The 22,326-nt window shown below is 43.6% G+C and overlaps 1 protein-coding gene across 1 annotated transcript in view; it reads left to right on the plus strand.

Moving 5' to 3' along the window:
- Positions 1-21,810, plus strand: part of LOC140201731 (uncharacterized) — a 55,222-nt gene extending 33,412 nt beyond the window's left edge. Inside the window, exons 7-11 of the mRNA XM_072266320.1 lie at positions 9,103-9,150; positions 10,277-10,317; positions 13,494-13,850; positions 16,921-16,975; positions 18,677-21,810. Of these exons, the coding sequence (XP_072122421.1) occupies positions 9,103-9,150; positions 10,277-10,317; positions 13,494-13,850; positions 16,921-16,975; positions 18,677-18,963 (788 nt within the window). The 3' untranslated portion in view covers positions 18,964-21,810. The remainder of the gene's footprint in view (positions 1-9,102; positions 9,151-10,276; positions 10,318-13,493; positions 13,851-16,920; positions 16,976-18,676) is intronic.
- Positions 21,811-22,326: the final 516 nt, after the last annotated feature.

Raw genomic sequence — 22,326 nt, forward strand, 5'->3', positions numbered from 1 at the left:
ACCCAAGATTTTGTGTTCATTCATTTCCCGTCCACCTAAAGCCAAGAACCTTACGAATGCAGTGCTCCCAACACTCAATGTTGCTAATATTGGATGATCAACTTCATGTCCTCCTGCGTTAACCGAATAACCATTGCAAACAGTAACTGTGTAGTTGGAAAGGTGCTTCACCCATTTCTACCAGTCTTGCTGAATTTGGAGATGATTTAATAGCATCACAATGTAATCTCAATGCTTAAGCTTGGACTTTATCTGGGGGCTTTAAGACCACTGGCGAGGCTGACCCATACGTAACACATTCATAATCAAAAACAGATCCGATTAAAGCAATATACATTTGTTAAAGTGACCTCCTACTCCCACCCCAATCACACCCAACCAAGCACATTTAGGGGTTTTTACACGTCTCTAGAATTTTATTCACACACACCTTCCATGTTTTGTGTCTATCTACGTATCTAGAAGCTTCACCACTGAGGTGACACTTGGTTAAGAGATTTATCGCATAACTTGAGATGTAATGTGGATGTAATATTCCTTTTAGGAAAAAAAACAAAAGAGCTTGAGTCTTTGCAATAAAAAATTTAAACCCCCCACCAGCATCCCCATTGCTCTGCTTCAGGGGTTTTTATTGCAATGAACCCCTACCATTAACGGAGGGGTCTGTGACCCCAGACTGGGAATCCCTGTGTCTACTTCATTAACAGCTGTGTGCACGGTCCGAACTATATAACTTGTATCCCTGCCTCTCCTCCACTCTGCGCCATCATCAGCAGATAATGTTTCAAATTGTAAACACGAGGAATTCTGCAGGTGCTGGAAATTCAAGCAACACACATCAAAGTTGCTGTGTTCACCTGCAACTAATGTTTCAAATGTTTTTATTGTGAAGCAACATCAGCTTAACCACAACCGACAATGTCCTAAAGTACAGTGCTCCTTTCTTCTTTTCTTTCTTATAACAACATAATGAAAATCAAATGAATGTATGTGTAGGGTCACGTACCCTGTGACAGGTTAAAGAACCAGCAGAAATGGAAAAACACCTTGGAGTCTGGTATTGCTGTTAACTAATGCTATTTATTAGTAACTACGCAATGCAGTAATATAAATTCAGATATATCAAACAGGTTAGCAATGATTATATATATATATGTGAGGAAATATAAAAACCAAGCTTCTACAAGCCTAGGGGGTAAATGGATACAGTCTTACAATGATGGTAAAGGGAATCAGTTCAGTTTCTGGTATTGAGTTGAGTAGTGATGGAGAGAGAGAGGTGTCTAGTTCTTCAGGTGAGCTGATGCCGTCGATCTTCCCGTTGTCCTCTGAAACTTCCAAGTAAGCCAAACTTGACCAACTTAAGAGCGCCGTCTTCAAGTGATAGTCTACCAACCCAGGCAAAGGTTAGACACACTGGTAGACTCCACAGGGTGGCTCTTTCACGCACTAATAATCACAGATCGATTCCTCTCAATCGATCCTCAGTCCCACACTCGTGGGCACCTGAACAGGATAGTGGTAACTTCACCACACCGTAGTGCGTCTGCGTGTCCTGTGAAACAAGCAATTACACTGGTTTAAATACTGTTGTCCTGAACACCAGCTGTCCATCAAGTAGCTCCTCCTCTCTCTCTCTGTAGGAACTCAGAAGCTGCAAGTGTCCTTGCAGAAATCTCTCTCTCTCTCTTTCTCTCTCTCTCTCTCTCTCTCTTTCTCTCTTTCTCTCTTTTTCTCTCTTTCTTTCTCTCTTTCTTTCTCACTCTCTCTTTCTCTTTCTCTCACTCTCTCTCTCACAGCTCTCAGCAGTGCCTCCATCAGTTGCAAGCTCTCTCTTTTTAAAAGCACCGTCCATAAGGGATAATTCAGGATCCCGTCGCAATAGTAAACAAGCAAAAGGCAAAGGAAACCCTACCACTCTGCTTCCTTTCCCCTTCTCACCCCTCCTGTATGTGCTGTTTAGGTCTTACTGCCCCCCACCTCCCAACACTCAGTTCAGCTGTCGGTCTCTTCTAAACACAACAGTAATGGTTGCATCATCAGCAGATAATGATGTGAAAATGTCTGAGCCAGCATTTAAGAAAATACCATTAATCATGTTAAAAAGGAGTGGGCTACATGCACTTCCCTGTGGAGCCCCATTCATTCACTATTTTGTACTCCTTGGAGAATGTTGTTCCCTCCCTAACTTGTATCTTCCTATCACAAAAAAATCTTGAATCTCATTGAACCTATCACCTTTTCCAGTTCAAGCAGCAACCCTTGTGTCCATAACATATCAGAAGCTTTCACTTCATCAAAGAAAACTGCCACCACTGATTCTTTATTAACTTGGCCTTACGAGTATCAGGTTCCAGACTTAACATGGTCATTCTCCCTTTACGAAATTCAGATTGGTTTTCAGTAATTTTCCATTACTTTCTGCAAAGTAAGAGAGCTTTGCTATAACCATTCTTCTCATTATCCTACATGTGAGATTAGTGACATAGGCCTATACCTGGAAGGATCTGATTGATCATTAATGGGATCAATGTCAGGATAACTACCTCTAATTTCCAAGAAGCAGGGAGTCTCCTTTAACCCATATTGTATTAAAGAATTTCAAAGCCACATAAGTTTCGGATCTGATAACCGTGTAAACACACATTATAACAAATATCACCTTTCCCAGCCGTTGTCTGACCAGCACTATTGATAGCCCTTTTAAGTTCAGGCAATGTAAATTCAACTTCCAAGCCAGGAACTGGAACATTCTTTTTTTTCTTCTCAGCAATCTAAGGATTGTTTGCTAAAACTTTTTCTATAAGACTCTCTCTTCTTTACTTAAATTGGCCAAATATGTACACTGATGTGTGTTTGTTTGCTAACACTCCTGCTTTTTCAGAGTCAGTAATTGCAACTTTCTCCCCACCCTACAAAATCGGTAATGCCTCACGTTTTCTAACCCCTCCCATTTTCTGTATTATACCCCAAACTTCCCTGCCCTGGATCTCTTTCCTAATGCTATCACAGTACATTCTCCAATACTTTATTTTTTGCCTTTCTCATTACTTTTGTAACTATGGCTTGAGCTCTTTCACATTGTGTGGAAGATGGCCGAACTGCCTAACTTTCCTCAAGTTTTATTCTGCTCCTTCACACCTCTTTTACATTCATCCGTCCACCAGAGAACATCTGTCCATTGATTATCTCCCCACGATCTGGGAATTGATTCCTTAGCTATTGGGTTGAGTGCAGAACCAAGGTACTATCTCTCAGCTTGATATCCTCCAAAACCAAACGATCAGGAAATCTGCCTTCACATAAATCATCGAATGCAACCCAATTTCCCTTTTTAACATTCCATCTGGGGAAGAAAGCAAGAGGAAGACAAAGACAAATGATGATGGAGACAGCAGCCAGAGAACTGGAAATGAATACCAGTGAATTGATCCACTTGACCCGGAACAGGAGTGTGGGCCATGGCAGTCAAAGCTCAGACTGGGCACGGCACCTGATGATGATGATGAATCCCTGAGCTCCTATCATCGTCCAAACACAACAAACATTTTTCTTCCAGAAACTGTCCCATTCACATTTATGTCACTGCAACTCCACATAGTACCAAGCTTTGAAATCCCCACACCATATAACCTCATTTTTCCCATTTCCACCCGCACTTTCCAATATATCAGGCATCATATTTCCAAGGGTTATAAAAGTTAACTACTATTCTTTCCCCCAATTTCAACCACAATTGACTCAAACAACTTCAATTTCCATAATGATGTGCTGTCTCATTTCAACAAGGGTGGTCTCTCATCCATTACCCAGTTTCCAGTTGCACCTTACATCAATGTAACCTTGTAGCTTAAAACTTCGACAAGAGTTAGACAACTCAAATTCTGACAGTGAACCTTGACCCCTACAAAGCACAGGACTGGGAAATAATCACTTCCCATTCAATCATTCATTACGTCCCAAAATGATCACTCCCCATTCAGTCAGTCATTACATCCCAAAATGATCATTACCCATTCAGTCAGTCGTTACTTCCCAGCTACCAAGTCCAGCAAGTGGAGCAGAGATAAGAGTCGAGTCCCGACAAGAGCCCCAACTTTGGCAATGTCCTTCCTTGGCTGTCTTTCATCATTTAAACAAATTAAACCACGCTCATTCAGAAACTCCTCTACTACTGCCCTATTAGCATCTGTAGTGTTACTGCCCCACAAACTGCTAAGCATTAATCTATGAACACTTGATCTATGCCCCTTATCATGTTGTACACCTCTTTCAAGTCACACCCCATCCTCCATCCAAAGAGAAAATCCCTAGACGTTGCTAAAGTTTAAGATTTACAGCGGCATCTCCAACGTCTTATTGTCTATTGGTTTTATTCGATTGAACTCCTAATCCCCAAATGAAAGGCAGCCCCTTATTCTGAAACAATAACAGGCTTTCACTATTAACCTTGCTCGACCTCCTCGAAGTCAGGTGTTCAGCGAGATCACCTCAGCTCAATGTCAACAAATCCAGTGATCTCGTAAAATGAGATGTCAGTTCCCGGAACACTAGTGAACTGACATCAGACTGAAAGCCCAACAGCTCAAATCATTGAAGCCCCGTATAGATGATTCTGCGCTCCTTTCTCTTTTAAATTGCTTGCCATGCCTGGTATTAACTTTGTGTTTCATGTATTAGCTTGCCTGGATCCTTTTGTACAACAGAAGTCTATTGTCTCTTTGCATTTAGACATTATTCTACTCTCTTGTTTTTGCTCTTCCTGCCGAAGTTCAAAGTAAATTTATTATCAAAGTATGTATATATCATCATATACTACCCGGAGATTCATTTTCTACAGTAGAACAAAGAACTGTGATAGAATTGATGAAAAATCTGCACGCAAAGACTGACAAGCAAGCAATGTGCAAAAGAAAAACTGTGAAATTACAAAAGAAATAACAATTACTTACACGGGCACAGTGAAAAATCTGGCTTTATAATACAAACTCATAAAAGAAATCACACCTTTCTATAAATACAAGCCTGATCCAGTTTTAGAGTCGGAATACCACAAATTATATTCTGACCGATCAGTTACTACAGATAGGACAACCTATAGTAACTGTCCAGATGTAATAATACAGGATAAATAAGCAAGAACAGCTTATTTAATAGATATGTCATTCCAAACACGCACAACTTACAGAAATCAGTAAGTGAAAAACACCAGAAATGTCCTGAATTAAAAGAGGAAATTGAAGGACTTTGGAATATGAACAAGGTATACATTGTGCTGGCAGTAAAATGTATAACTGGTGGTATCCCAAAGTCACTGCACGATAGCACTGAACAATTAGGGCTACACAGTAATATTCCTGTAAATCTCAGAAAGTCACAATACTAAACACTACTAGAATAGTGCGAAAGTTCCTAGCAATTGACAAATGAGTGTGCTTGGCTATGCCCTTGCCTCAGGTTTTACCAGCCTGAAAAGAAATAATACTATTGTGTCTCTCAGCAAACGTCCTCATCTTATACAGCACCTGATTTTTCCCCCCCCCGGTCACTCACCCTTTGCCTCTCTGTGAACTTTTTGTGCTATCTTCACTCCTTGATTTTATATTTTTCAAATTTATCTTGAGATCAAAAATAGGCCAAAGGAGCCGAATTCTGCCCATGTGCCCAATTAACCTACTGACCTGTTTGTAATGTGGGGTAGACTGGAGCCCCCAGAGAAAACCCAGGTGGTCACAAACTCCTTGTGGACCTAAGCTTAAGTTGAGAGGGAGGAGGTTTAAAGGGAACCTGGGGGATACATTTTTCACAGAGTCTGGAATTAACTGCCTGAGGACGAAGTGACAGCTTCCACATTTAAGAGGCACATTGAATAAGCAGGGCATGGAGGAATGAGGGATTTGAACTGGGTTTGCCAGTGCTGTAACAGAGTTACACTGTTCCCACCCCCCAGCCCCATTGTTCATTAGTGAGAGGAATCTCCTGAGTGCTGGGGGGGGGGGGCGGGGGTTGCCACTGGTGTATCCATTACATAGTCTCAGCCACCGAATTAGCTTATCCCACCTTGAGAGATGTGAGGACCTGCGCTCCATGTTGTATAAAAGCATGAAGCTAACTGCCTTCCCCCCTCTTCTCTGTGTTTCTTCGCCTTGTTGAGAAATGTAGATTGGAAGCAGAATTTAACTTAGACGGATATGAAGTGGTAAACCAGACAGGATATACACGGTGAAATGCAGGGCTTGTTTTCGAACAGAAAGACCTTGGGGGTTCATTTCTCCCCCGGGTTCAATTTTGTCACTGTATGAAAGCAGTTCGGGCATACCTGGGATCTAGTGATCACAATTCCATTTGTTTCAAGATACTTGACATTCTTCAACCATGGAACTGAGTTTAAGAGCCGAGAGGTAATGTTACAGCTACATAGGACCCTGGTCAGACCCCACTTGGAGTACTGTGCTCAGTTCCGGTTGCCTCACTATAGGAAGGATGTGGAAACTATAGAAAGGATGCAGAGGAGATTTACAAGGATGTTGCCTGGATTGGGGAGCATGCCTTATGAGAATAAGTTTAGTGAACTCAACCTTTTCTCCTTGGAGCGACGGAGGATGAGAGGTGACCTGATCGAGGTGTATAAGATGATGAGAGACATTGATCGTGTGGATAATCAGAGGCTTTTTCCCAGGGCTGAAATGGCTAGCACGAGAGGGCACCGTTTTAAGGTGCTTGGAAGTAGGTACAGAGCAGATGTCAGGGGTAAGATTTTTATGCCAAGAGTGGTGAGTGCGTGGAATGGGCTGCCGATGATGGTGGTGGAGGCAGAAACAATAGGGTCTTTTTAAAAAATATTTTATTTATGATTTTCTACAAACTACAGCATAGAAGAAAAAAATCAATGGTATAAATAGAAGGATCATTGTGATACAGACAAAAATAGCAAAAATACATATCTTAACAAATGAGCAAGTCACCCATATTAAAAATGAAAAATTAGAAAGGAAAGCATCCAACTCACCCAGTATCCAACTCCAAGCCAACCATTATATTATACGATAGGGTCTTTTAAGAGTCTCCTGGATAGGTACATGGAGCTTAGAAAAATAGAGGGCTATGGGTAACCCTAGGTAATTTCTAAGGTAAGGATGTGTTCAGCACAGCATTGTGGGCCGAAGGGCCTGTATTATGCTGTAGGTTTTCTGTGTTTCTAAAATTATGGAGGGGGATAGGTCTGGTCCTCAGGTTAAGATTATTGACTGGAGAAAGCCCAGTTTTAATGACATCAGAGAGGGAGTGGTAAGTGTGGATTAGGACGGGCTGTTTTCTGGCGATGCAATTCTTGGTAAATGAGAGGCTTACAAAAGTGAAATTGTGAATGCATTGGGCAGTGTAAAGACCTAGAGGTACAAGTAGATAGTTCTCTGAAGGTGATGGCACTGGTAGACATGGTATGGTTATGTTCATTGGCAGTGGTATTGACTATAAGAATTGGGATGATGTTATAGTTGTACAAAGCTTCGAATATTGTGTGCAGTTCTGGTTGACACACTCTAGGAACAATGTGGTTAGGGAAGAGAGGGTGTAGAAGAGAGTGACAGTGATGTTGTCTGGATTGAAGGACTTCAGTTTCAGTAGAGATTGGTTAAGTTGTGTCTATTTACCCTGAACAGAATTAGACTGACAGGTGACATGACAGAGTTCTATTAAATTATGAGAGACACAGATAGAGTTGGTCGCCATGTTCCCTTGATAGGGGCGTCTTAAACTACAGGACCCAAGCTTAAGTTGAGAGGAAGGAGGTTTAAAGGGAATCTGAGGGGTACCTTTTTCACAGAGTCTGGAATTAGCTGCCCGAGGAGGAAGTGGCAACTTCCACATTTCAGAGGCACCTTGAATAAGCAGGGCTTGGAGGAATGAGGAAGTAATATGCAGAGTGGGGTTGGTACAGATGGGTGTGGCAGGTCAGTATGAATGCACGGGGCCAAAGGTCTGCTTTTATAACGTACTCTGTAAATAGTTGAGGTATCAATCCATGAAGCATCTCTCGAAGTACAGTTTATAAACCAAAAAGGAATGATTCTTCCCGACTTCCCACTTTTTTGTTAGTTAGTCAGTTCCCATTCACGCTAACATGTTCTCTTCATTGTCAGGAACTCTCACCCAATGTAGAAACTTTTTGTTACATCTTATTGAGCGTCTTCTGTAATTGCAAATGCTCTGCATCTGTTAGTGTCCCCTTATTCATCTCTTTAAAGAACTGTACTAAATGTGACAAACATGATTTCCCTCCTGACCAATTCTGACCACATATTCTCTATTTGGGTATGGACCCAAAGATCCCTCTGTTTCTCCACACTGTTTAAAGATCCCTTTATCCTGCCTTCAAGTTTGATCTTCCAATGTGCATCACTTCACACTTCTCCAATGTTTAATTATGTAGGTTTGTGACTCTGTGTGAGTGTATAGGACTAATGTAGAACTGTGCATGAAAGGGCCCCCCACAACCGTGTGGTATTTGGCCGCTGCAGATCCTCTGACAATCTGCCCTGCCTGGCCAATGATGCAAACTGCTCGGACAGACACAGCCTTCCCCCAGGGTCACCGTTTATCATGACGGCAATCTCTCACTAACACCACAGATCCTCGGGCAGTTCAGTGACCCTACGCAGTGACCTCTGCCCACGACACTAGAATCACGGTGCGTTGCATGTATCCAGCTTTGTGGCACGCTGGCGTAGCGGTCAGCGTACCCCGTTCCAGTGCCGGCGATCGTGATCGGGGTTCAATTCCCGCTGCCGCCTATAAGGGGTTTGTACGTTCTCCCCGCGACCGCGTGGGTTTCCTCCGGGTGCTCTGGTTTCCTCCCACATTCCAAAGATGTTGGGGTTAGTGAGTAGTGTTGGCATGCTATGTTTGTGCCAGGCACACAGCGACACCTGGCAGGCTGCCCCCGCCCCTCCGGCACCTCCTCGGACTGTGTTGGTCGCTAACACAAATGACCCATTTCACTGCATGATTTGATGTACATTTAACAAATAAATTTGTGCTTGCTGAGGGGTTTGACATGACGTCGCTAGCTTTTGAACAAAGACTTTCCTTTGTTTTCTGCAGGGATAATGAGGAAGATTAATAGATGCTTGTACAAAAGGGATTCAGCAGGTAAGGGAAGAACGGCCAGAAAGTGAAAGTGTGCTGGGACGGTGTAGATGTCCACGAAGGCCAATCCCAGAGTCTTTCTATTGTGTTATCAAACAGTAATAAAAATCCTTTATTACTTTTTAATCGTTCATTATAACACGTCTTTTCTCTCATGGGCCACTTTATTTTGCCACTTATGAACAATAAAGAGACAAACAAGGAAGTTGGTGGAAGAAGCTCTAACAACCCAGAGGGAGAACACTCAGACTGCAGATAGACAGCACCCAAGGACAGGACCACACCTGGGTCCCTGGAACTGACAGCCAGCAGAACCTGGGTCCCTGGAACTGAGAGCCAGCAGAACCTGGGTCCCCAGAGGCAGAACATTCAGACTGCACACAGATAGCACCCAAGGTCAGGACCCCAACCAGAATCCCTGGCATTGGAACCAGCAGAACCTGGGTCCCCAGAGGAGAGGGTAGCAGCAAGACCTGTTTCATTGTTTACTGCCCTGTACCCACTGCCCCCCAGAAGCCTCCTTTCACTCCAGGTCAGTGGTCTCAACCCAAGACACTTACTGTCCATTTCCCTCCACAGATGCTGCCTGACCCCATGTGCTCTTCCAGCTTCTGGTTCGTTGTTTCACTATGAAGGCCCCCATCAGTGTCCTAAGATAAAACAGTCTTATTAGACCTGTCCAGGGAACCTGTTGGTTGGCTTCATTCCAGTGGTAGACTGTACTGTAATGAAAAAAATTAAGCAGCAGATGGCAAAAATACACTTTTAAAAAAAAACACACCCAGACTAACCTACTGGACTTGTCTATGTGCTTCTGTAACTTCGATATTCTCTTGTCTATGATAACACCATTTAATTTGCGATGCTGTGTGTACGTTGACAGGGAGAACATAGAAGTTTGTAAATTCTCCCCGTCACCACGTGGGTTTTATCTGGGTACTCCCACACTCCAAGGGGTTAGGGGTGGTGAGTAGTGGGCATGCTAAGTTGACAGCATGGAAATGCTGCCACTGTAAATGGCAGGTCTGGAGAGCTAACAAAGGGTTTTGACTGCGGAATGTGTTAGATTTCCTGATTATGAGCTTTTTTATTTTTGTTCCGAGTGTAAAGTTTCCATTGTCTTTTTCAGATTCTGAATACCAGACCGTGCACGCAGCACCCTCTGAAGTGGTAAGTAAATGGTTTAGAGAAGAATGGCCGGAATTGAATTGACTTTATTTCTTACATCCTTCATATACATGAGGAGTAAAAATCTTTACATTATGTCTCCGTCTGAATGTGCACTGTGCAATTTATAGTAATTTGCAATAAACTGTATGTATAGTAAGATATACAACAGAACAGTCAATATAACATAGAAATAAAATTGTGTCAGTGTGAGTTAATCAGTCTGATGGCCTGGTGGAAGAAACTGTCCCGGAGCCTGTTGTGAGGCCTAATTTTAAGTACTGTGTGCAGTTTTGGTCAGCTACCTACAGGAAAGTTTCCTGTTCTGTTGCCTTTGATATGATAGAGTGGGAGGGATGGGAGGTGGGGTGGTATTACCAGTCAGGGAAAATGTCACTTCAGTGCTCAGTCAGGACAGACTGGAGAACTTGTCTAGTGAGGCGTTCTGGGTGGAACTGAGGATTAAGAAATGTACGACCACATTAATGGAATTTTATTATAGACTACCCAATAGCCAGCAGGATTTAGAGGAGCAAATTCTTAGAGAGATTGCAGGCTGCTTCAAGAAACATAAGATTGTTCCAGTAAGTGATTTTAACTTTCCCACATACTGACTGGAATTCCCACACTGTAAAAGGGCTGGATGGGAGAGAGTTTGTCAAATGTGCTCAGGGAAGTCTCCTTTATCAATACATAGAAGTCCAAATTGCAGAGAGTGTGATACTAGATCTGTTGGGGAGTGAGACAGGGCAGGTGACAGAAGTTTGCATCCAGGGATTATAATGTCACTAGTTTCAAGGTAATTATGGGAAAGGATAGGTCTGGTCCTTGGGTTGAGATTCTAAATTGGAGAAGGGCCTTTGGCAAGGTTCTGAATGGTTCAGTTGCTTTGCGTTTGAGATGAGGTAGGAAATTGGATTGGATATTGGCTTCACAAGAGAAGCTAGGGAATGGTAGTAATGGTTGCCTCTCTGACTAGTAGTGTGCCGCAGTGATTGGTGCTGGGCCTGTGGCTGTGTGTCATCTATATCAACGATCTGGATGATAATGAGGTTAACTGGATCAGCAAATTTGCAGATGACATCAGATTTGGTGGGTGTAGTGGACAGAGGAAAGACTATCAAAACTTGCAGCAGAGTCTGGACCAGCTGGGAAAATGGCAGATGGAATTTAATGCAGACAAGTGTGAGGTGTTGCATTTCGGTAGGACCAACCAGGGTACAGTACTGTGCAAAAGTCTCAGCCACAAACATATATAGTTAGGATGCCCAAAGCTTGTGCATGGCACTGCTGCTGCAAAAAGAAACAAATTTCATGACATATGTGAGTGATGATAAACCTGATTCTGATATGGGTCTCTATTGTGGACTGGGAGTGGGAAAGGGGCAGGGAGAGGGGAATCATGGTTAGGAAAAAGGGGGAGGGAGCAGGAAGCATCAGAGAGACATTCTCTAATGATCAATAAACCAATTTTTTGGAACCAAGTGTCTCAGGGCTGGGTGAGTCTGCACCCATGCCTGCCCTCATCCCTGGCACACCTTCTCTGCCTCCTGTTCCACACCCCTCCTGCAGCACTCCACCCTCATCATTCCCAACATCACAAACTTGCTCTCTGCTCCTCGTTGACAAGTACAGTACTGTGCAGAAGTCTTCAGTACCCTAGATAGTGTGTGTGTGTGTGTGTGTGTGTGTGTGTGTGTGTCCATAGCTAATACTTTAACACAGTACTGTTGGTCTTACATAGTGAACAGAAGGACAGAAGGGCACTGAGGAGTGTGACAGAACAGGGGGACCTGGGAACACAGATCCATAATTCCTTGAAAGTGGAGTCACAGGTAGACAGGGTCATAAAGAAAGCTTTTGGCACATTGGCCTTCACAAATCAATTATCGGGTATTATGTTGAAGTTGTACAAGACGTTGGTGAGGCCTAATTTGGAGTATTGTGTGCAATTTTGGTCACCTACTTACAAGGTGTGGGCACGTGGCCAAGTGGTTAAGACATTGGACTAGCAACCTGAAGGTCGTGAGTTCGAGCCCCAGCCGAGGCACCGTGTTGTGTCCTTGAGCAAGACACTTAATCACACATTGCTCTGTGACGACACTGGTGCCAAGCTGTATCGGCCCTAGTGCCCTTGGACAACATCGGTGGCGTGGAGAGGGGAGACTTGCAGCATGGGCAACTGCTGGTCTTCCATACAACCTTGCCCAGGCCTGTGCCTTGGAGAGTGAAGACTTTCCAGGCGCAGATGCATGGTCTCACAAGACTAACGGATGCCTTTAACCTACAAGGAAATATATCAATAAAATGGAAGGGTACAGAAAAAACTTTACAAGGACGTTGGGATGACTTGAGGATCTGAGTTACGGGTAATGGTTGAATAAGTTAGGATTTTATTCCACTGAGTGGAAGAACGAGGGGAGATTTGATAGAAGTGTATGCAATTATGAGGGGTATAGTTAGGGTAAATGCAAGCAGGCTTTTTCCACCTGGGTGAGATCAGAACTAGAGGTTGTAGTTTGAGGGTGAAAGTTGGAATGTTTAAGAAGAACATGAGGGGGATCTTCATCCATAGAGGAGCTGCCAGTGAAAGTGGTGGATGTGGGTTTGATTTCAACATTGAAGAGAGACTTGGATAGGTCCATGGATGGGAGGGGTGTGCGGTTTGGGTGCAGGTCGATGGAACTAGGCAGGTTAATGGTTCAGCATAGACTAGCTGGCCCAAAGCAATGATCCCCCCCCCCCAAGGTGTGCGCACGCTTACTTCATTCGCTACTAGCGCACAAAAGGAATTTAAACTGCGCACAAAAGGTTGTCGCCCTCTACCTCGTTGGCAGGTTAAGTATATTTCACGATCGTACACAATCACATTTCCTTTTCCAATTTCTGATGCGGACAGTGTCGACACCGTTCAGTTTGCGATGATTTGTCTGCAGATTTTAGAGCTGGCTTATTTATACTGTTTTTATTGAAGAAATTAGTCATGTTGTCGTCACTGGGCAAAAGGTGGAACAGTGCTGGAGTTTTGCGCACACTGGTCATTACAAATTAGAGGGAATATTGGGCCAAGGGGCCTATTTCTGTGCTCTAGTGTTCAATGACTGTTCTATGACCCTGTCCTAAAACCTTCAGTGACCACCAGTCGGAGACACAGAACTAATGTCCGCTATTTCTTTCAGGTCAGTGAGAATCACCACAGAGAAAATGGGACTTCAGTGGACACCTGCACTTACGTGACAGATACTGATGTTGAGCTATCTCAGGCTGAGAGTACAACTTTGCTTCAGAATAGCCCCGAAGGTCCAGCCGGATCTGGGCCAGTCGCCAAGGGCTTTGTTAGCCTGCCGGTAGGCCAAGACGACGACTCTTTGGGACAAAGTGAACTGACAGGCCCCAAAGATCTCCCTTGTACTTTTGACACCGGCCAACTGTGCCACTGTGGGGCAGCTGCCATTACAACGAGAGGATCTAGCAGCACAGAGAGCTCATCACAAAATACACATGAGGCTTCACCTTCAGCTCCATACCGAGGCACGGTAAGACACCATTCTCATCTTCCACCTTTAGGACTTTCACCTTTTTCTCTTCCCCCTCTACATGTTTTGAAGAAGTTTAGAATCATCCGCTTTGTTAGGAAAATCAGGAAAGGCCAGTATGTAAATGAATGAATGCGGGGGCGGGAATACAAAGAGATTTGGGGTCAGGGAGGGAGAGTTAGAAGCAGGTTTATTATCACTGGCATACGTCGTGGAATCTGTTGTCTTGCGGCAGCAGTACATTGCAATACTTCAAAAATTACAAAGTTACAAAAAGAAATGTATAAAAAGTATATTTCAAACCAGTGGATTTCAGTTAATTGGGACACATGGGGACCAGTACATTTTGACCCAATTAAGCAGCTGCCCAAAATAACCAGTTTTAAGGGAAATAGTTCAATGGTTTCTAAGGTACATTTATTGTCAGAGAAATGTATAGAATGTACATCCTGAAATGTTTTTTCTTCGCAAACATCCATGAAAACAGAGGAGTGCCCCCGAAGAATGAATGACAGTTAAATGTTAGAACTCCAAAATCCCCCCCCCAGCTCCCCCCCTTGCATGTGTAAGCAGCAGCAAGGCAATGATCTCCCCCCCCCCACCGGCAAAAAAAAGCATTGGCGCCCCCCCACCGAGCACTCAACCGTGCAGCAAAGCATCAATAAAGACACAGACTTACATTTACCCCAAAGACTACTCGGTCACCCAGTATTCGACATGCCACAGGCTCTCTCTCTCTCCTTAATAAGGGAGAAAGAGGTGTCTCCGTTTCACAGCGAGAGGGGAGACATAACAAACAACTCGCTGACTTGCGATGGTAAAGGTCCTTTGCGTTGCTTTTTCCGAGCTCTGTGCCCAAAGGACTCGGGTCTCTGGGCACGCAGGCAGCAGGCAGATCACTGCTTTCGATCTTTCGTCTCCCATGACCCACCAGTTTCCTGCAGAGACACCGACCCTCAATCCGCCCATCTCCAGAGCCGTGAGATCTCGGACCCCCAAACATGAGCGAGGCTCTTAGGCTGCATCCTTGGTGTATCGAATAACGGCCAGTTGTGAAACCCCGAGAGTGGGTCCCATTCGCACAAAGAACTGAAGTCAACGTGTAACTCCAGGTCAGGGTCTTGAAAAGAACCCTGAAAGGGAAAAATATAGACATTAGAGATAGAAATAGAGCTGTTTCTGAAGGTCAAGCAAAGGAGTTGCCATTAGGCAACATTGTCTCCTCCTAAACTCCTCCTCATCAATCATCAAAGATATTTAAAAAAAAGACAAACTACCAGTTAACTAAGTAACAAATTAGAACACAATTAATGCTACTACAGTACTATAAAACTGTGTATTAGTTCCTAATAGTTATCAATGGAGGAATTCATCCTCTGTACGCTGGCGTGTTCTTTTGATTGAGCGTAAATGAACAAAATCAGAGCAGACTCCTAGTCTGGGTGATGGACTGATGATTGCTCCCTCCAAATCTTTATTTTCATTGTTACATTTAAGACGATTGCCAATACCTTCAAATTCTTTGTGGTTCCTAACTTGTTGAAGTAGGGAAATGGTTTCATTTTTTACTCCCGGCTGTTTATGGGCCTGAATGCTTGAAACTGTGGTGAGCAAAACAGATCTAAATTGTCTCACTGCTTATTTCTTGCCATCTGTCAGTGACAAAAATCACAGCTTTTTAACACAAACGCAGTTGACACAATCTTAACAGCTAATCGCTCCGAGCGGCCATGCAAGTTCGCACGACTGATGCTAGTTAGAAACTGATCAGCGGCGGCGTGTCCCAAACTAACAAAGGGAATCCAGGCTGTTCTCTTGATTAGTTTTCGTTCTTTAAGAGTTGCCCCCAGTAAGCGGCTGCCCCGATTAATGGACCAATTACAGAAAACCACTAGAGTGCAAAAAGGGAGCAAATTAGTGGGGTAATGATCATGGATTACTCAAAAATCTGATGGCAGAGGGGTAGAAGCTGTTCCAAAAGTATTGACTGTCTTCATGCTCCTGTTGCTCCTCCCTGAAATAGCGAAGAGAAGAGAGCATGTCCTGTGTGATGGGGTCCTTAATGATGGATGCTGCCTTCCTGAGGCTCTGTCTTTAGAAGATAGAAACATAGAAACACAGAAAACTTACAGCTCAATACTTCGGCCCACAAAGTTGTGCCGAACATGTCCCTACCTTAGAAACTACAAGGCTTACACATAGTCCTCTATTTTTCTAAGCTCCATGTACCTATCCAAAAGTCTCTTAAAAGACCCTATTGTATCCACCTCCACCACCGTTGCCGGCAGTCCGTTCCACGCACTCACCAGTCTCTGAGTAAAAAACTTACCCCTGACGTCTCCTCTGTACCTACTCCCCAGCACCTTAAACCTGTGTCCTCTTGTGGCAGCCATTTTGGCCCTGGGAAAAAGCCTCCGACTAGCCACACGATCAATGCCTCATGTGGTCCTCGGTGCTGGGGAGGCTAGTGCTTGTGATGGAGCTGTCTGAGTCCACAACCCTTGGCAGCCTCTGTCGACGCTGTGCGTCGGAGCCGTGGTGGACCTGTTTCAAGGATGGGGGATGAGGAGAACCAGGCGGTAACAGCAAGGAGCCTCCGGAGGTCAGAGTGGAAGCTGGGGTCTCTGGCACACAGGCAGTGGCTTCCAAGTGACCCCTGGTTAGGCCTCAGGCATTTTGGGACGAAATGTTCTGTGAAGCCCTTCACTTCCTTTTGATCTCCCACGAAACCCATTTAAATATCTCTGAAACAAGGGGAATAAATTGGTGAATTACATACTACTATTTAACTATTTATGGTTCTATTACTATTTATTATTTATGGTGCAACTGTAACGAAAACCAATTTCCCCCAGGATCAATAAACTATGACTATGACTATGAAGTGAGAGCTGTTGGTAGGTAAATGCTGTTTTAATTCACCCAAACTCCACAGAGGGTGAAAGTCCCAAAAGGATGGGAACCGTAATGCTCACCCGGTGGGGAAAGGGAGAACGTGAAAATAGGATGCTTTAATTTTCTGGAAAGTAAACAAAACAAATCATTTTGTACTTTTTTTAAAAACACACAGGAAGCCAGGAGACATCAACATCATTGTACAGATGATGAATCAGTGGATTTAGAAGGTAATTTCCGAACATATTTACCTCAAACGTGTGCGTTTGTTACCTGGGACTAGAATTGAAAACTTCTGTTTAGTTTTTTGCCTCTTAGGAGATTAGACTGTCAAAGTCAAGTTTATTGCCAGATTCACAAGTGCAATAAAAACTTACTTGCTGCAGCATCAGATGAGCAGCATTCACAAGAAAAACATAAACATTTTTTAAACAACGAAAGCACAGAACAAAATGAACAGTCCATTTTAGTTCAAAGTGGTGGTGATAATCTTGCTAAGCTGCAGTGATTAGTGTTCAGCTGGCTGTTTTGTCAAAGGGAAGTAGCATTCTTGAACCTGGTGGTGTGGGACTTCGGGCTTCTGTATCTTCTGCATAATGGTATCTGCATTCTTTGTATTCAGATGCCTCAGTAACATCGGCCCCTCAATCTACTCCACCCAGACAACTCAAGATTCCATTCAACTCTCCGAGATAGAACGTAGATCACTGTAGCACAGAACAGGCCCTTCGGCCCACTCTGCCGTGCTGACCGTTTAAACTTCTCTAAGATCAACCTAACCCTTCCCTCCCACACAGCCCTCCATTTTACTATCATCGACGTTCCTGTCTAAGGGTTTCTTAAATGTCACTAATGCATCTGCCTCTACCACCACCCCTGGCAGGGCATTCCACGCACCCACAGCTCTCTGTGTATGAAACCTTCCTCTGAAATCTCTCATAAATTTTCCTCCAATCAACTTAAAATTATGCCTCCTGGTTTTAGCCATTTTTGCTCTGGAAACATGCCTCTGGTTGTTCACTTGATTTCATCTTGTACACCTCTATCAAGTCAGCTCTGATCCTCCTTCACTCCAAAGAGAAACTCCCGAGCTCGCTCAACCTTTCCTCATAAGACATGCTCTCTAATCCAGGCAGCATCCCCTCTGCACTCTCTCTAAAGAAAGCTTCTACATCCTGTGAGATGGGTGCATCTGACCAACTCTGGTCACTTGCATTTCCACAAATTTAGTTCGTCCATAATGAGGACCTGACTAATGCTCCCTCTAAGGAGTTTGATGTGCACGCATCTTTTGCTTCTCGTGCACAAAGGAATTGGTGACGTGAGGATGGATCTTAGGACCCAGGGGAGCCGGGGCGCTTAGGAACTGCCGCCAGCAGCTGCTGCTGAATCCACAGTATTTCTGTTCCGTTGAAGGGTGCTGTTAACACATTAAAGTTAATGGATCGATAATTCTTTATTTCACTCTCTTCAAATTTATATTTACTCAGGACTCAGCAGCGGCTGCGGGCGACAGTTCCTGAGCTCCCCGGCTCCCCCAGGTCCTAAAGTCCAACCGTTTAACGCAAATACTTGGTGCAATGCCATTGTGCGCTCGTAGTAAAAGACGTGCGCGCGCGCGCGTGCACCTTGGAGAGAACTTACAGGCTTTCTGTGTGCGTAAACTCTGATTTCTGTGTGCAATGTTCTGGAATGTGCCTCCTCAATACTCTTTTGCAATGGTCTGGATCACCTTCTCTCATCCTCTTGATGAGTTTGATCCTAGTGTGTGATAGCCCTGGTGGGAGAGCAATAAAAGATTTTTTTAAAAAGTAAATCTCGGCCCAAAAAGTCTCTTTATTTTCTCCCCTAGATGCTGTTTGATTTCCTTCAGCATTTTGTGTGTGATGCTCCAAACCGTAATCTTTTGTTTTTTCTCTCTCTGCTTTCAGACTTAAGACAGAGTTTTATCCTGCTTGTTAATGAGGTACCTATTAAAATGTGGAAGCAGTACATGCGGAAGCTTTCTCTGACTGAAAATGAGATTGAAACGGCGGAGCAGAACAACAGTAAAAATGTGACAGAAGCAAACTACCAGATGCTTAACACGTGGCTACAGAAAACGGGGAAGGGAGCCTCTCTGCACACTCTGCTGACCACTCTCAAGGAAATGGACCTGAATGATGCAGTGCACAACGTACAGAGAAAAATTAGGCACGAGCTGAAACAAAGAAAATGACAATTTTGGACCTACTTTTATGAGCCTGTCGATTGATTTCAAGCTATTCTATGAGGAAAGAAAGAGTCTCATTTCCTCAGGCTTTGCGTCTTCTTTACTCTTCCTGCAAACTTGTTCTATCAGTAGTTGGGATATCTGTCAAGAGAATAAATTTTGGATGTTTGGGTTCTTTGTATTCAGGAGCTTTTCGACCATCCTTGTGAATAACATTGTCCCAGCAGGAGAGTTTGAACATTCATGGCTGCTTCCTTTACATTCCCAGACATCCCACCTCTCCCTGGAGTTCCGGGAGTCTCCCGCATATCGATAGCAGCTCCCTGATGCCTGCAAATTATATACAATATCCCGGAAGTCAGTTTTTTAGAGAGGGAGAGGGAAAAAAGAAAGAAAGAAAATGAATGAATCCTGTTTGGTGTCTCTTTGTGCTAAGTAGACCTATCAGTTTTCTGTGTAGGCGGGCTTTACAGTCGGCCTCTCTCTCTCTCTCATATTCCATCAGTTCAGTTACTGCCATCTGTAATGACTGACAACTGTCGAAGATGAAGTACAAAAGCCTGGTGAAGAAATTCCCAAGGCTGGCGGTGACAACCTGACTATACAGACTGAGGCTGTCCTATATGCAACACACATAAAAGTTGCTGGTGAACACAGCAGAGAAGGGTCTCGGCCTGAAACGTCGACTGCACCTCTTCCTAGGGATGCTGCCTGGCCTGCTGCGTTCACCAGCAACTTTTATGTGTGTTGCTTGAATTTCCAGCATCTGCAGAATTCCTGTTGTTTGCTGTCCTATATGGGTGTGGCGCGTTGGCGTCTTAAAGGGGATTAGAGCGGGGTTTAAATTGAAACAAAATTCCAAAATTGTCCGCTAAGACATCTTTTAAAACGTACTCGCAGCAAGCAAGTTCTTCGGGGGTTTTTTTCCTGAAACACTTCCACTTACAGGTACATCGAAGCACGTGATGGGTTTAAGCGCAGCCGTTTTCAGAAGAAAAAATGATTTTAATAAATACCCGGCCCCCACTGAGGTCTCTTCATTAGGACAGTGAAATGTTTACCTGTGCTGCGCACTTTATATGCATTTTGAATCACACTTCATTAAATGATATGGTAATATATTGTTTTATGTGGTGTGCGTGATGTATGTATTGTGGCTGCACCATGGTCTGGACAGAGGTTGTTTTATTTGTGGACAATCAGCCAGATGAGAATCAACTTGAACTTGAAGATACAAAACTTCTAAATCACTCATTTAAAATCCCCCATTTTGATGTAAAAAAGTAGTTCTGATCCCGACTATTGCAGGCAATGTGTGTGTGTGTGACTACGGACGCACGTGTGATCGGACGTTGTCCGAATGGACGTTAAACGGCGCACACCTGTAATAAGGACACACCTTATGCTTTTATTTCTTTAGGGACTACAACATATTAGGGAGGCTAAGCGCAGGGAAGGCTGCTCAAGTATTTCACAGTTCTTTTCAGCAGAAAACCAAAGTCTGACAGAGAAGGTCACTAGAGCTGAGGTGTACTTTACATCTTTCATCGTTGAGCATAACCTGCCATTCCAGGTGTGTAAGCACACAGGCAAGCTGTTCAGGAAAATGTTTCCTGATTCAGAAATAGCAAAAAACTATGTCTGCTCATCAACCAAGACAGCAGCTACTGTGAACGTGGTGCGTCACATTAAGACAGAATTCAGAAGTCAGCTGTCTCACAAAACACTTGTGAATCTGATGTCTTGCAAAATTAACAAATTCATTGACACAGGCTGCTATGAGGTTGAGACTTCCGGTTGGGACCTCCCTGAAATGAGTTTTTGCAGGGTGGGATGTCTGCATTGCAGTACTGAAGAATGGTGATAAACAAGTTTGAACTGTTTTTTTTAACCTGTAATTTCATGGCAGCACTACTCAAGCTCAAGTTCAAAGTTACTGGTATTCAACCACCCAGCAAAACGAAACATCATTCCTCTGACGTAGAACACAGGGTTACCATCGAGCACGTAGAGTCACACAACGATGTTGGCTCAAATCTTGTGTGCCTTGGCCTGAAGATTTGACGAGTTTTGACATAACGTGCAAAGTGTCTGTTTGTAGAAGATAGTGTGAAGTTCCAAACACTATTATAGTTTTAAAAGAAAGATGTGAACCTGCAGCAATACAAGTGAATTGGGGTGTGGACAGGGCACTCAGCCCATGTGTTCACATCTCTAACAATTCTGCTTCTTACGCTCTGCTGCTTACTGCCTGACAGCAGGAAGTCAAAGAGCTTGACAGGCTCAAAGTAACTAAATAAACGATGGCATTAGAAGTTACGAAATTGTATTTAATTGGCTTTTATTTCTGTTCTTTGAGTCTGGGAATTCAATGACAGTGTTTATGGGATTTATTTATGGGATAAATCTTGATTTATTTATACGTAGTTTATTAATTGCACAAAGTATTTATATTATCTGCCTCAGCTCATTCGTTGGGTTTCAAAGTTAAGCAAAGAGTAAATGTAGCTTTATTGTATTTTGTGTGTGTATTTTAATATTTTTGATTGTTAAAATGTTAATTTCAAAAGACTGTGAGCCTTCTGGGCAAGTCAAAGTGCTGAGTTTGGGTCTGCTGGAAGTTGGAGGCATACAACAGCCTGCTCTGGGATTGTCGGACTGTATGGGTGGGATGGAGAAACGGGGCTGTTTATGTTTTTGTTGTTTGTTGTTTGACCGAGCATTGTAGTCATGTTATATTCGTGCCGGAGTGCACTGGGTAAATTTGTCAGCTGTCCCAGCACACCCTTGGCTGTGTTGGTTCTACACGCAATGACAGATTTGCAATCAGAATTAATAAATAAATTTTAAAGCTTGAATCTCGAGGTTGTGCTGTTTCAGAGTGAATTGATTGATATTGAAAGAAAGCTGCAGATCGTGGAGGCCCAAAACAAAACCATAAAATGCTAGAATGCCAGGTAAGTCAGGCAGCATCAGTGGAAAAGAGAATAGATCAAAGAACCTCTGCCGGCTTTTTGTGTGAATATTCCAGCTAAAGAAATCAGAATGGCCTGGTTTTAAAGGCCCCAGCTTGTGAAATGATCTCCCTAAACCCCAGTGTTCTCCCTCCATTGAGACATCTCGCCACACACCATCTGCTGAGGAACTCAGCAGGTCAGGCAGCATCTATGGAGGGGACTAAATAAACTACATTTCTGGCCATAAGGTATAGCACAGAATTGGGCCATTTGGTCCATTGAGTCTTCTCTGCTATCCCATCAATTCCCTCTCCCTCCCTCTATTTTCCCTCTCAACTCCATTCTGTCTTCTCTCCATAACCTTTGATGCCCTCACTAATCAAGAACCTATCAACTTGTGCGTTAAATATAC

This window comes from Mobula birostris, chromosome 8 (assembly GCF_030028105.1).
Source record: "Mobula birostris isolate sMobBir1 chromosome 8, sMobBir1.hap1, whole genome shotgun sequence".
Classification (NCBI taxonomy): Eukaryota; Metazoa; Chordata; class Chondrichthyes; order Myliobatiformes; family Myliobatidae; genus Mobula; species Mobula birostris.